Raw genomic sequence first — 15,256 nt, 5'->3', positions numbered from 1 at the left:
ATAAACGGCATAATCGTATTGCAAACTTCACGCAATGTAGTCGTTGTCAAGGCTTCGGCCATGGAACCAAAAATTGTCATATGGATATACGGTGCTTGAATTGTGGTAAATCGCATTTGAAAGACGTTTGTCCAATGAATGGAACCACTGATAAATTTTCATGTTCAAATTGCAATGGAAATCATAAATCCAATTATTTGAAATGCCCTGTCAGGGAAAAAATTTTAAACGCTCGTTCGCTTAGACAACAAGTCAAATCAACGACCTTAAATTTACAGAACATACTTGAAAATCGAAAAAAACCGTTACAAATGCCACACCTAATTCTTCTAAGGTACTTATTTCTTCGAATTTAAAACAAAAAACAGGTACGCCTTCCAATTCGTCTTCTAACGAAAACAATTTATTGACAGGTAGGTCGACCTCGTCATCATCTTCTTCTAATGTCAGTTATGCTAGTATATCAGGTAGAAATCTTCCACCTATTTCTTGTAATGTTAATAATCAAAACACAGGAACGCCTTCCAGTTCATCTTCTAACGAAAACAATTTATTAATAGGTAGATCGGCCAAATCATCTTCTTCTAATGGCAGTTACACTAGTGTAACAGGTAGACTACCTACCGATATTCCTTCAATGCCATTCGCTTCTTTAAACGAAGTCGATTTAGGCGATATAATTGAAAATAATATGATCTACCTACAAGATCAACTTTTTCAAATGATCATCCGAATGAATTCGACTTCATCACTTTTCGAAGCATTTCAAATCGGATGGCAATTTGCAAATAATATTATAATGATTTTAAAATTTAACAGTGAATTCCATATGGAATTTCGAATGAAAATTTCTCGCCGATTCGGAATCGATTCGGAACCCATTTGGATCTCATTGTCGAGCTCTTCTACCTACATAATCAGATCAGAATGGATTTCGAATCAATTCACAATCGGCGAGAAATTTTCATTCTGAATTCCATGTGGAAATCATGTGGAATTCCGAATCAATTCCAACTCCAGTGCAACAACTGATTCCGAATGAATTTCGCCTACAACCGGTTGATTCGGAATTGAGTGAGAAGATGCGGACTGAATTGTCAATTCGTCTTCTTCTTTCCCGATTTTGCACGTTTTCGTGCTGATTTTTAGTTTATTTTTAAACCAAAACATTATATAACTGAATATACAAATTTAAATCTTCATGTTTTTCGGATATACAGAACTAGTAAATAACCAGTTCTTCCTACTATCGCAACATAAACTGTTGAAATTCGCTGGAAATTACCAAAACGGCCTACCTTAGTCAGCATCATCCATTCCTCTAGCTGGAGTGTAGTGAAATGGCTTAAGCCGCCTAAATTTTACACTAACAAATTCATAAAATGAGCGAATATTCAATGACATTTATAATGTCACTGTCAATCAGGCTGATCGAGCAGCCAACTCAGGCGAAAATTCTAGCACTGAACCGATTGAGCACTAGAAAATCATGCAGTCTAGTAAGAATTCATTGCTCATTCCGTCATTTCGATAATGTGGGTATAAGCTACCCAAAATTAGGTCGTTATCTACTCAGTTTATCAGTAAAAATGGGTAGCGTGATTTGTTATGGCATAACACTTGTACTAAACTTACATTTACCTAAATTTTGAGGTCATCACTCGTTACCCGTGGAAAGATGCACTTTAGTTGATTTTGGGTAGGTTTGACAAAAAATTAGGTAAGAGTGTATTCTTGGAAAAAGAAATCAGTTTTCCGGTCCTGTGTTTTCCAAAGCCTGTTGAAATTTTAGATTTGCTATACGTTGGAAATAAGAAGATAAGACCAGCCGTCTACTCGACTGTTCGCCGCTATCTTTCAAAACGTTCCACTTCGTTCTGAAACGACAACAATGTTGTTTTGCCTATGAAAGATTTTTTTTACAACTACCACGATTAGAAAACTTTTAATGCGATTTTGACAAGTGAAAAAATATGCATTTTACTCCCATGTCATTGATTCTACATGTAAATTCAATCTAAATAAAACCTAATAGCTTAACAGACAATCAGTGTGAGTTGAATGCGGCACATAAAATAATGACGATTGCAGTGACATCTGCCAGAGTTCACCAGGCTGCTTGTTTATATGTCGGACTGCACAGCTGTTTCCTGTATGGTTACTATCAGTATACTTCTTATACAAATTTTATCAGATTTAACAAAAATAGCTGAGTGAAATGTCCTTATTTGTGGGTAAAATTTATCCTCAAATAATTTATGTCCGACATATTTTTTTTTCCTCTTCTTCTGACGGAAATATCTACAAACGGGAAAAAAAGTCTAGATGACGGACAACGATAGCGGTGATGTGTCATCATCACTGTTACTGTCGCATGTCGTCTTGAAAATTCAGCCAAAAACTGCTGGCCAGTGCTGAGCCATTACGATACCACTAATGAAACTACTCTAAATGTAACGTTCATGTGCAGCTCTTTACCCTTACGGAAAATAGTAGGTTCAAATGCTGCTTCCAGATACAGATTTGAATATTGGAAAATTATTTACTAGTAATGTAGTATCACATACCTGATAGAAAACTCAAATCAATATCTTCCTGTATGGCAAGCAATTTGAGCCTACTACGTACGATCGAATCTTAAGGGGCCATAAATCTCAAAAGCAGGACCGAATCAAGTATCTTTTTTGGTTTTCCCCATTGAAGTTGAATACTTCATACCGCATTTGGCACCATTTTACTCTCATGGCCGTGGATTGCTAACACATTGCAGCCTTGAAGAAATTTCATAATGGGTCATCTCTTTCGGTGTTGTCATCTTATGGTTGGCCCTCATACAATATACAATATATCCCTGGAGGACAGACAAGGATGTGATGCCTTCTTGTTGAGTTATAGAGCTACATTTGAGAGGAAGGGTTAGACCGAGATAATGTTTAGTACTGACTCTTGAGTCAAAATAGCTGAAGCCGGGAGCGAAACTGTCGGGCTTTCATAGGGCTATTTGATCATTCACTGTCCACTTGAATTTGTGTTGCGTCTGTCGAGAGCACATGTTACAGCATCATCCGTTTTCGTTTCAATACGACCCAGAAGCTAATTTGCTACCACATACTGATGGTCGGGAGCAGCATCATCAGTAGGAAGACATAAACATGAATTTACGATTGGCAACTTTGCTGCTCTCTTCACCACTCAATCGGTCTATAGGCATTCGGGATGTCTCCTCAAATGAGCATATAAACACAGTCACATTAGGCAAAACGTGCAATTTATGTGCAAAATAACATTCCACTGTAGCACTGTAGCGTGGTAGCAAATTACAAACGAATGGCGTCTCAATTTTTCTGTACTTCTGTTCAGCGCTGTTGAAATAACGGAGGCCTCCAAATGCCAACACTCAATGCATACAGATAGGCTCATATAAAACAACGTTGGAACATTGGCACCGAGGCTTCTGGGTGGCGGAGCCTCGGTACCCGACATTGCTTTCGGGAGAGTTAGCCCCCCCACAAACATGGTCGTCGGATGTTCTCACTGCCATTCGCGAGGATGGTCTGACACTTGAGCACTAACTTCCGTACGAGAAGCACGTGTAACCGATTAACCTCAACCTGGCAGTGTATGTTCTGCGTTGTTGGGGTGGTCCATGCAATGTAATTTGATTTCTATTCTATTGAAAAATTTTTGCTCGGCATTTTTTTCTATGTATCAATGCAGAAGAATATTTAAAAACGTAACGATTTGCAGTGCATCCTTGTATGAATTCTCTACGTGAAATTCATCATGGCCACCCCAAAAGCTCCAAATGTACTCACTTCGTGGACCATTACTGCATTCATCATAGAGACCGACATCATATCCTGATCCTGTAGCGCGAATACGTGGAAGTTTCTCACAGAGACTACCTTTTTTTACGGCGGTGCTTTTTTAGTTTGCCAACGATTCTGCCAAACGGAATCATACCTTTCAGAGGCAACGCGCGGTTATAACACGTATTGAATACCCATCGTGTTCCACATACCGAATCATACATACGAACGATCTGGCCGGATTACGGAATGGGTGAGGTTTGTTTTATTGAGATCTTGTAAATTTTATGTTGAACTCGTGAGTAGTAATGGGTGGTGTGTCAGTTATTTCAACACTCGACTAATAGACATAAAAACGTTTCTCACTGGTCCGCATCTGGCGAGAATTGAACTAATGTTCGATAGATGAAATCTGCGCCATTTGGTTTCACGTTCATATCGAGTTTGAATAAATTTTGGATTCGCTTATTCATAAGACTCATATGATATATTTGCGAACGAAAATTATTCTGAACAACAGTCACTCGACGAAGGTTTATCCGACGAATCAATCACTCTCTGATAGAAATTTGTTCATTCAAACAGTTCTTTAAAATTACGAGTTACTCTTGCTTAAGAAGAAAACACATCTTTGAAAAAAAAACCACGAAGCGCTAAAGAAGAATGCTCTAATGCGTAAACGATATAACCACAGATAACAGATATAGAGACTCACATATGAATTGTGTGTAAAATTTGCTCAATCAGCGTGGCGAACACTTTCAGATGTCACCACGATCGACACCACGATTTGGGTGCCGCTTTCACTGAGCAACAATTTTGGGTGCAACATTCACTTTACGCTAGATTTTTGTTTTGCTGTTGGTTAAAATGACAAGTTTATTTTTGTTTCATTTCGATCGAATTCTCGTGTGATTTATGCGACATGGAAATAAAATTGTCTTTAACACGTGTGATAAATGTTAAAATGGATGTAGTTGGAATATTTCTATAACAGGCAGTAGGATATTGTTTTCGTTCCGGAACGTAGTGGAACCACAGATAACAGATATACAGGCTCACATATGAACTGTGTGTAAAATTTGCTCAATCAGCGTGGCGAACACTTGTAGATGTCACCACGATCGACACGATTTGCCACCACGATTTGGGTGCCGCTTTCACTGAGCAACAATTTTGGGTGCAACATTCACTTTACGCTAGATTTTTGTTTTGCTGTTGGTTAAAATGACAAGTTTATTTTTGTTTTATTACGATCGGATTCTCGTGTAATTTATGCGACATGGAGATAAAGCTGTCTTTAACACTTAGGGAAATCGTGTGATAAGTGTTAAAATTGTTGTAGTTGAAATAGTTCTACCGGCAGGAGGATTTTGTTATCGTTCCGGAACGTAGTGGAACGTTTTAAAAGATCGCGGCGAACAGTCGAGTAGGTGACAGTAGTGTTTCCAACGTATAGCAAATTTAAAATTTACACAGGATTTTGAAAAATTTTGTTCGAGCCTGTAAATCTGTTATCTGTGGTGGAACGTTTTGAAAGATCGCGGCGAACAGTCGAGTAGGTGGCAGTAGTGTTTTCAACGTACAGCAAATTTGAAAGTTACACAGGATTTTGAAAAATTTTGTTCGAACCTGTATATCTTTTATCTGTGATATAACTTTCCAAAAATACACGTAATTGAACCTTCGTAATACCTCAAGCAGAAAAATAATATATATTTTTGGTTTTCTTCAACTGACTTTGTACAGGGTGGCCCATTTAAAGTGGAAGCATCGGGCAACCCAATAACTTTTGACAGAATTGTCAGATCGACTAATAACAGGAGGCGTTGAAAGCGTCATTTCAAGACAATTTTACTACGGAACAGTACACACACAAAAGAACGCGCTGAAATTGTTCAGCTTTACATTTGAAACGAGGCCAACTTTTGAGGAAAAATCATAGCATAATTCAACAAGCAAATTTGTGTGAAAGATTAGAAAAATGTTCAGGTAGAATGCTGTTTTTTCTGTTATGTATGTTATACATGGCTTTATTATTTTATTATATCACAATAATACCTTGACTTTATTATTTCATTATAGCAAATCTCTACTACATTCGGGTCATCTATCAAAGGTTTAAGCATGTTATCCGAATCTTTTTCATAGTAATTCGGACGTCAGCAGGTCCGTACCCAGAATTTCGCTTCGGGTGGGGCCAGTTTACTTCTTCAGTTCCTGATATGTTTTTAGATATTGATTGGCCTATTTCAAAAACTTATATTCAAATGAAAAGTGTTATTATCCCGTATGAAATTAAATTTCATAGAGATACTGCTTCTAGGTCCGAAAATACGAGGTGATTAGTGTTGAAAGTTTTAAATTGTCATTAGAAGTAACGATGCAAAAAAAAACCGAAAAATTCGCTTGTTTCAAAACTGTTTTAATTCCAAAGTTTTGTTAGTTGGTATTTATTCTAACTTGGCTGTACCGATCACCGGTTTTTGGTTCCTGCAGTAGCGGCCGAAAACTCCATTTTTGAACGTTTACTGTCGTGCAATTTCTGTCACACATGTCTGAGACCATCTAAATGTACATTTATAGAGCACAACAATCCACAAGACTTGTGATTATAAATTTTGCAGATCATATTAGTTGATAACCATACAAATATCAATGCCCGCTAATAAAGACTGTCCCAGAAAGTATGGACGCACTTTGATTTCGCTGTAAATAATTCACAAGTGATAGATATTCAAATTTTATTCGATATACTAATGATATTAGACTACAACAACAGAATATTATTCTCAACATTTGCTACTTAGCCATTGTAGACTAGCTGGCGCACCATCTTCCGAACGTTCCTCATTAAATTCCGTACAGAGTTCTTGGCGACAAGTTTTGACACTTTTTTCAATTTTTTTTCGAACTGTTGAATGGTTTCGGCTGCCGAGACATGTTTCCTAAGATGTGCCTTCGTTAATGCATAAAATTCCTCAATTAGTCGAAGTTGTGAGACATGTTTCCTAAGATGTGCCTTCGTTAATGCATAAAATTCCTCAATTAGTCGAAGTTGTGGGCAATTTGATGGATTCATGTCTTTTGGGACGAAAGTGACATTTTTGGTAGTATACCATTCTACCGTTGATTTCGAGTAGTGGCAAGAAGCAAGATCTTGCCAGAAGACAACAGGATCCTTGTGGCTTCGAATCATGGGTAGAAGTCGTTTTTGTAAACATTCCTTGATGTATGTTTCGCTGTTCATTGAAGCAGTGGTGATGAAGGGTTTCGAAATCTTACCGCAGCTACAAATTGCTTGCCAGACTATAACTTTCTTACCAAATTTTTCGACTTCAATCGATGTCTCGGACTGGTTTAACACTTGCCCTTCTCGCACCGTATAATATCGTGGTCCCGGCAAGGATTTGTAATCGAGTGTCTCGTAGGTTTCGTCGTCCATGATTATGCAGTTCAAATTTCCAGCAAGAATCGTATTGTACAGCTTTCGAACCCTCGGCCTGATCGATGCTTCTTGTTTCGGACTATGTTTTGGTTGTTCCTGTTTCTTATAGGTTCGAAGATTCAAACGTTCCTTAGCACGAAGAACATTTGACTTCGAAGTGCCCACTTTTTTGGCCACATCCCGAACTGAAACCTCCTTCTTTTGCTCGAACGCCTCCAGTATACGTTTATCCAACTGAGGGTTAGCAGGACCTTTTTTTCGACCCGTTTTCGGTTTATCCACAAAGGTGTTATCCTCACCGAACTTCCTGATTGCATTTCGCTCGGTTTTTTCACTTACTACTTCCATTTTTGCTATCTTTCTCAGTGACAGTCCGCGTTCTGTGCACCATTTGTACACAATTTTTCGACGTTGTTCTGCTGAAAGTCCACGCATTTCGAAACAAACTAATGAAAACGAATAAACAACTGCACAAGTGGTTAGAGAAGAGTGTAAACAACAGGACGCAGCCATAAAAATTGACAGATTCTAAACCATTACGAAATGACTGGGGTTTTTAGTTGCGTCCATACTTTCTGGAACAGTCTTTACTTGCATTTATGTTTTGAGGCGGTCCTCCATTCATCGGTGTTGTCGGATTTCTATGGAATGTGTGAAAGTTTACAAGTCGATCGTGTCATTCAGAACGAAGGTCTAGGGTTGGTCTGCAGCGGACCCTTTCGCGAGTGTTTTTATTTTATTCTTTCAATGGTCGTGTTTCATCTCGCGTTGCTGACAGCAGAGCGAGTGGGAGAAAAGGGATACTGGTGAGATCGTTCCTTGGAGATATTTTATATTTTTCTTACTCATATTTCTCCTGAGTATCGAAAATCAGGTTTTGTTGAGATCATATTGTTTACCAAAACATATCCGGATCTCGTTCTAACAAACGTTACTAACAAATCTCCTATCCCGTGATGCTCGTGGAGATACAGTGGTACCCGTGGTCTCTAGAAACAACGAGTATCGGACTAACATTCCTTTATTTCCCTCAGTAGCACAGCATTTGGTCGTAGCCAGCGTCGTTATTGATCATCAAATAAAAATTTAGAAGTGAGTGGATATGTACAGTGAAAATGATTTGCTTCTCCCAAGCTTCATTTTCTTGGTTCATTGTACATTTCCCCTCATTCGGTTAATCACGAAGTGCAACTACCGGCGGTCTACTTCAGCTCAGCTCAGCTCAGTATTCCTGTTCTGTAAGTCCTGTTAGAGGTTTCATAATCCACCCTGTAGTAAAAACTCATTAGCTGCTTGCGCGACCGATCGACTTGATTTTCTTATCACACGATTTGAAATCATCATTCCTAGCTCGTTTGCTATATCTTGGATGCAGATGTTGGGGTTCGGGCCACTTCTTTCTACTTTCCCATTCAGTCTTTTTTGCGGTCGACAAATGTTCTCCGAACACTTTTACAACATTAGTAACAGTAATTTTGGCCACATTCATCAATTTCGACTACTTTGCGTGCGAGTAACCTGGATTTTCGGGATGCACGAGTAAAATTTTGACGCATCACTACTCTTGCTTCAATGCCACAACTGAACAACTACGAAGCAAATATCAAAATTTAACAGCAGGCATGATGCTTGTTGATGACTAAGGTGACATACGGTTAATTATTACAAAAACTTTTGGGCCTCACATTTAAACTTTTGGGTTTTAAACGGAATATGGGACGTCGGAAGTTTACATAATCTCCGTATCTCGATCAATGACACGCTAAAAATGGAGGTCAATAGGAGTGCTCCAGAATTTTCTCAGAATCTTAATTCTTTACATGAATTTACATTTTTGAACCCATGCATTTAAATACATTTTTGAACCCATGATTTTAATGGCAAATTTCTCGTTCGTTCTTTACCGTTCTGTTTCGAAATGCGAGACCCGTCAAAGATCAAGTTTAAGAGCTATTTGAGTGAAGTAACTTTAGCTTGTGTGATATACATTGAAATTGTAAGCATCAGATATTAATTAGTTATATACATTGTGAATACTAGTTCAACAAGATAGAGTGGCTGTGATTCAACATCAATCACAGGCACAATTTCTCGAAGTTTAAGAAATAAATTAGTTTGATCAACATAAAATCAATCAATTTTAGAATCCAATCACCTGTGTCTTCCTCATTTCGTAAAGCATCTTGCTTCCGGACATTTAGAGCACTGATAAGGTTTGTGAAGGCCGTTGAAGCAGCCCGAACAGCGTTACGCAATTTATCATTCATTAATCAAACTTTCTCCAACCATAGAAAAATGCTGATTTGGCTACTAGCCGAAAACAGCCACCAAGGATGATGGTGATGCTATCGTTAAATGGAAAGCCCTCGAAGAAATCAATCTTATCAGTACACCCACTCACGGATGATGACGAACCGTCCGTCGGTGGAACTTGTTGCCATTGCGACGGTACGCAGACGGAGGTGGCATGACGGAAGAAAAATAAAGAAGATAAGGAATAAGCCACAGACTAAACCTCACAATCAACAACCTGCCAAAGCCGGGAGGATGGTACGAGATAACGATGACAACTGCAGCGGATTAGCACAGGGAAAACAACAACAGATGGAAACTGTATAAAGACTAGATGCTGGCAGGTTCGCACTATTACCTGTTCAAGCTGTCGAGAAAGCAATGGAAGTCATCGTTAAATACTTAACTCTGTGTGCACTGCTAACCGTTTGTAGTGTAAGTAGTTTTTAAAGAGTTCGCAATTTTAGCATTGAATTAGAATAAAATCGATCTCGATTTTAGGCTCAAATTGATCCGAATTGGTTATTCGGGTCGCAGTATGACACTCAATTGAACGCAAGATCTCGACCAACTGACCAAGTTGGAAATTCAAATTCGTTGGTGAACTCGGTTCAGGAACAACGGGCGGTTGAGCAGCAGAATCGAGCACTGGAACAGCTGTTCGCTCGCTCCTTTCCGGCTACTGTACCGGAGGAATTCCGTGATGCCATAGTTCAGCTATACTTTCGCAGTCAACGGGAATTGGACGTGTGCGCTGAGTTCCTGTGGGATATTCATCTGCTGAAGGAGTATCGTCGGTGTGCTACTTTAACCCGGCTAACCATTCGACGTCAGGTGAAAGTTTTGGCGGATGATGTCCGAGAGCTGACAGTGGCCGAATATGACTATCTGGAGTAGTAGGATATTAATTTGAGTTGATTACTGTAGGCATTAAGATTTGGTACTGTAACATGATTTTTTTAGTGCTATTGAACTTTATTGTATGCTCGAATATAACTAGTTAAATAATTTTAAACTGAAGGCGCATTACAAATGGACTAAATCTAACCTATCTAAAATTAAACACTTGTAAATAATTAATGGAAAGAATCAAGTCCTCCTTATTAGACAAACTTTTTATTCCGAGAACTGTATTACAGCAATAATGCTTGGTGGGGACACAGATTACCTGACTCGAAAAATTTCTATCAAAAACCTGTTAAATTTTAGATATACACACTAAGATTCGATTCCGTTGTTCGGAACTTTCGGTATTCAACAGAAATTACCGATATTTCGGTACATGAACTTCATTTTACAACAATTATGCAAATTTTTACCGGACGATCAGTTTTACGCAATGAAAACACAGAATTCTGTAAATAGATATACAATTCATACAGTAAATCTGAATAGTCGCCGAGTACGGTAAAAAACATACCGTCCGTATGGTTAAATTATCTTCCAATAACCGAACTTCTGTGAAAACTGACTGTCGTGAACCTAACTGTCAAACAGTTATTAAAATTTTCAGTGTCTTTTTATTAACCAAACGATAAAAATCTCGAAAAGTTCATCGAATGGATTGAGATACAGGTGCTAAAATTTTTATAACATTTGCACCACTAAAAGCTTTTTGTTTACTTATAGGCGGAAAAAAATTAATATCACTTGTCCACTTGCTGCCTACACAAATCGTTCGAAGGTAATTTCTGGTGGGCTCGAAGGATAGTGCAGTGTTTTGGAAGGCACTCATAATTCCGGTCAGCCGGAACATTTGACTCTTTTTTTTCGTGGAATAAAACCATAGCCACAACAGGTTGGAATTTACTTCATTCTTATTTGTGAATTTGTGTTGTTTTTTAAAATCCGAAAATCCAGAATTTTAACCAAAGGAAAACAAACAAACAAAAAATTACCGAACAATCAGTTAGATTCATTTGGTTTACAGTTTAAGGTAGTTGTTTGACAGTTTAGCAATTACCGAACGATCGGTAATCAATTTAATTACCGAACTGATTACCGAACGTTCAGCTGTTGACAATTCGGTAAAAAATTACCGAATTCTGCGAAATTTTCTAAGTGTGTACGTTGGAAAAAAGCCTAACGGTAAACGTATTATGAAAAAGATTTTTTTTGTAAAATTTAGCACTTTATTTTAATTTTTATATTTTCGCCTTTTTAGAAAAGCAAACCAATTACCGACATGAATTCAAGTTTTTAAATTTTAAATCAAGAGTCATTTGAAGTTCACCAAATCAGCTTGGTTGCTTTTGTATACTTCGTTAATCCAATTAATCTATTACGGTTTTAAATATCACATGCACATTATAACGTTTTCAGATTTTCGGATAAAAAGACAAGAGCGATTAGTTACCTTTAAGAACTGCTTAAGACTGAGCCAAGCTCCTTTATTATCACTACTCTCGATTTGGTATCAAGAACATAGCAAACTGTTATACGTGAGTATATAACAGTTGCCAAAGTAAATAACAAAAAGGTTTTGTAGTGGCCGGTACTGGAACTGAATCCCAGAAAGCATATAAAAAGAATGGACATCAACTATTAATATCTATGTACTGGAACAGTTCTAAGGAATTAACGTTTATGCATCGCCATTACAAACGAAGGCTTGAAGTTGTTAACTCTCATATTTCTATAATACTAGCACCGAAAATCGGATCCGGATATAAGTGAACAGCCAACTATACTGTAATACCTTTTATTTGAATCTAAGTTTATGAAAATCGATTAAGCCATTTTTGAGAAATCGAAGTAAGTTCTATTTTGGAATTTTGATTCGGAATCGGAAACCGGGAGCTGATATAGCCAGTACCGAACATTGTGTTTGTCGGTTCGTTTGCCCATCAACTAACAAGTTTTTTAAATTAGAATAAATTTTACGTTCTTCCCCGCTTGTGAGGAGTTCTGGCAACCGTCAGAAGGCTGGCTGCATTCCGGCTGCTGTCAAAATTGTCCAGGCGAAATTGCGTCATTATCTCGCCTTACGTGTCTTCTTTATTTCTCTCTTCCTTCTTTTTTCTTTGTTTTAAGTCGACTTCGTTTGATATTCGTAAATCCCTCATGTACAAACAAAAAACGAATGTTGAAATGAGGTAAATGTGATTGAAATATGATACCAGAGCACTGTTTCACTACTATCCGAGGCACGACTCCGCCACCGCGAGAGGCTGGCCTCCCGGAACGCCGATCACTGGACCCCACTTCCAACGGACCTCCACCTGCAACCATCACCCGAATACAGGACCGAGACCAGGAGCCTGGTCCCGACCTCCAGAAAGCAATCCGCCACAGACCCAGCACCTAAGCGGCCATCCGCCGGGGGCGCTGCCCTCGGGGATGTTACCCGCGGCCCGAATCTGTAACATCAAACCCAGACCAGCACAGAAAAATAGTCTTTAACGTAGTCTTAAGCTTATCCCTATCTTCTCTCTTTCTCTATCTCTATCCCCTCACAATCTAAGACATATAAACCGATACCATGAAATTTAACCATTATTACTGACTCTATGTAAAAACTCCCCCCCCTTTCCCCTAGATGCCCCACCTTATATCTCCCAGCCACCCCCAAACCCCTACCCCAATCTGATACATACCGGGTGAACGACCATTATTAGGTTAAAACCGGGGGTGAATAAACGATATAAAAAAAAAGATTGAAATATGGAAATGTTTGGTAGTGAGAAAGCAATGTTATTGGCAATAACATTTTCCATGATTAGTACATGTGAAGGGCATAACTTATTGCCTTTCATATATACTTTTTATTGAAAAAATAAAACCAAGACGCTAAAAATGTAGAACCGATTCAAAACGGTTCTGTCAATCTTGTATGGCAAGAATCCGACAGAAAAAGAACCGTTAATAACCGTTAGACGAAATTCTCTGCCAGAAACGGTTGTTGCATTGTTGTTAGACTTTTGCCGGAATTCTGGCAGAATTCCGAAAAAAAATGGCAGACATAGCCGTCTGGGGGAAAATCTGGCCGCCCCGTACAAGTGGGTCTCAGCATCATTTTAAACGACGCTTTGTAATTTTCAACGCTCACCTTATGAATGTGGACTAAAAGTAAATTATTACGCCCCTCCAACACCACTTGTCCGCCTCTATTGTTAAAGAAGGAAAATCCAAAGATAAACTCAAGATGGAATAGTCTATGATTTTTCATATACCATTCAAAATGGATCCCTCAATGAAATCGGCTTGCCGTCAGTTGCAGTTTAATTATTATTAGAAACAAAACAACAAGCGTCGAATCGCTACATGCGTCGTAACTATGCCAATGTTTGTTTATGTAAAATTAATATTATGTTGCAATATGAAAGAAATCGCGTTTTTTGCTGCATATGGAGTGGATATTGAAACAGGGAAGCAAGAATCAATTAGAATTATTACTAAGAAACTGTATAATTTGTTATATTCTTATCTTACGAGCAGTGTTGGTGATTGCCGAAAATTTGACAGAAGCTGCTATATTGCTATCTATATTGTATACAACATTTTCAATCCGGAAGAAGATGCTATATGAACTCGAGTCTCTCAATGCATGAACCGCGAGAGAATATTTCTACATTTCTTCGCTTCACTTCATACTCTGAGTATTTCACGGCCCATGAAAAAATATACAGTCTGATAATGATCGTTGCTGTGTGGAATTTCCCAAGAGAGAATCGCAAGTTGACAATTATCGCAGAAAATGGAATCGATGGTTCATCTTGATGTTTCTCATACTAGGTTGCAATATTTCAAAACCCTTGTGTGCAGCATTCACATACATTTTCATAGACACAACTTATACAAAGGTTATATGCACATAGTTAGAATAAGCGGCAATAGTAAAATGATTCTATCGTAATTATCCACTGCCCATACAGAATCGGATCGCGAAACGATAATAAGCGACCGTTTGTTGCTTCAGAGAGGATCTCCACAGCAGCGTGCTAACCTTTGATTCTCAGAAATGTCATCGAGAGAAATTCACTCTCGCACTGGTGTCTATTCTATGTTAAATGAGCCATGCCGGGTGTTTGTTGTTGCGATGTTTTCCATTTCTCTTTGATGGCACTGATTCAATCGTGTGAAGAGTGAAGATTGAACGTTCTTTGATACGATAAAAGCCATCCTTGCTTACGAGGCATTAAAGTAAATGGAAGTAACAAAATATTGTTTGCGATATGTTTACATATGTTTACTTCCTTCCAAACTTGTATTGTTTCTATACATTTTACCGTCCTTTTCCAATGTTTATCGACGCTTATTAACGAAGGGTCAACAACATTGTTTTATTACTAAGTTCACCGGTTCACGATTACTGATCCAACATTTTTTGATGAACTGTATGGGACATTGTAATCTTGAGTTTCTCTGTGGAAAATCTTTGACATCGGTTTGTTTACACTTCCTTAGAGAAAAACTGGTTCAAATTCGATCAAAGTAGTCGGTCGCGTTCAGAAATAACGTCAAATGGAACCGAACAGAAGAAAATATATTGGGCACGCGGACACCTGGAAAAGCCTGAATGGTCCGATCTCAAGATGGCTTAAGTGCTGAAGTTTGCGAAAACAACAGTTTGGCAAGTGCTCAAAGTCTACAAGGAAGACTAGAGTGTGTCAGAGGACCTACGAATAAACCGAAACCAGGGATCGTTGACTACCCTTCAAGGTGTTGACGTGTGATAAAGCCAACCTCGGTCTTTCGATCCGAGATA

At 38.4% G+C, this 15,256-nt stretch overlaps 1 protein-coding gene across 1 annotated transcript; it reads left to right on the top strand.

Annotated features, from left to right (window-relative positions):
• The first annotated feature begins 9,884 nt into the window (after nt 1-9,884).
• LOC131425670 (uncharacterized) lies at nt 9,885-10,612 on the top strand. Its single transcript, XM_058587735.1, has 2 exons — nt 9,885-9,984; nt 10,051-10,612. The coding sequence occupies exons 1-2, from the start codon at nt 9,931-9,933 to the stop codon at nt 10,444-10,446; spliced, it is 450 nt and encodes a 149-aa protein (XP_058443718.1). The 5' UTR covers nt 9,885-9,930; the 3' UTR covers nt 10,447-10,612.
• Nucleotides 10,613-15,256: the final 4,644 nt, after the last annotated feature.

Source organism: Malaya genurostris, chromosome 1 (assembly GCF_030247185.1).
Source record: "Malaya genurostris strain Urasoe2022 chromosome 1, Malgen_1.1, whole genome shotgun sequence".
Classification (NCBI taxonomy): Eukaryota; Metazoa; Arthropoda; class Insecta; order Diptera; family Culicidae; genus Malaya; species Malaya genurostris.
Note: the sequence above shows the minus strand (reverse complement) of the source record. Positions and strands in the feature narration are given on the sequence as shown.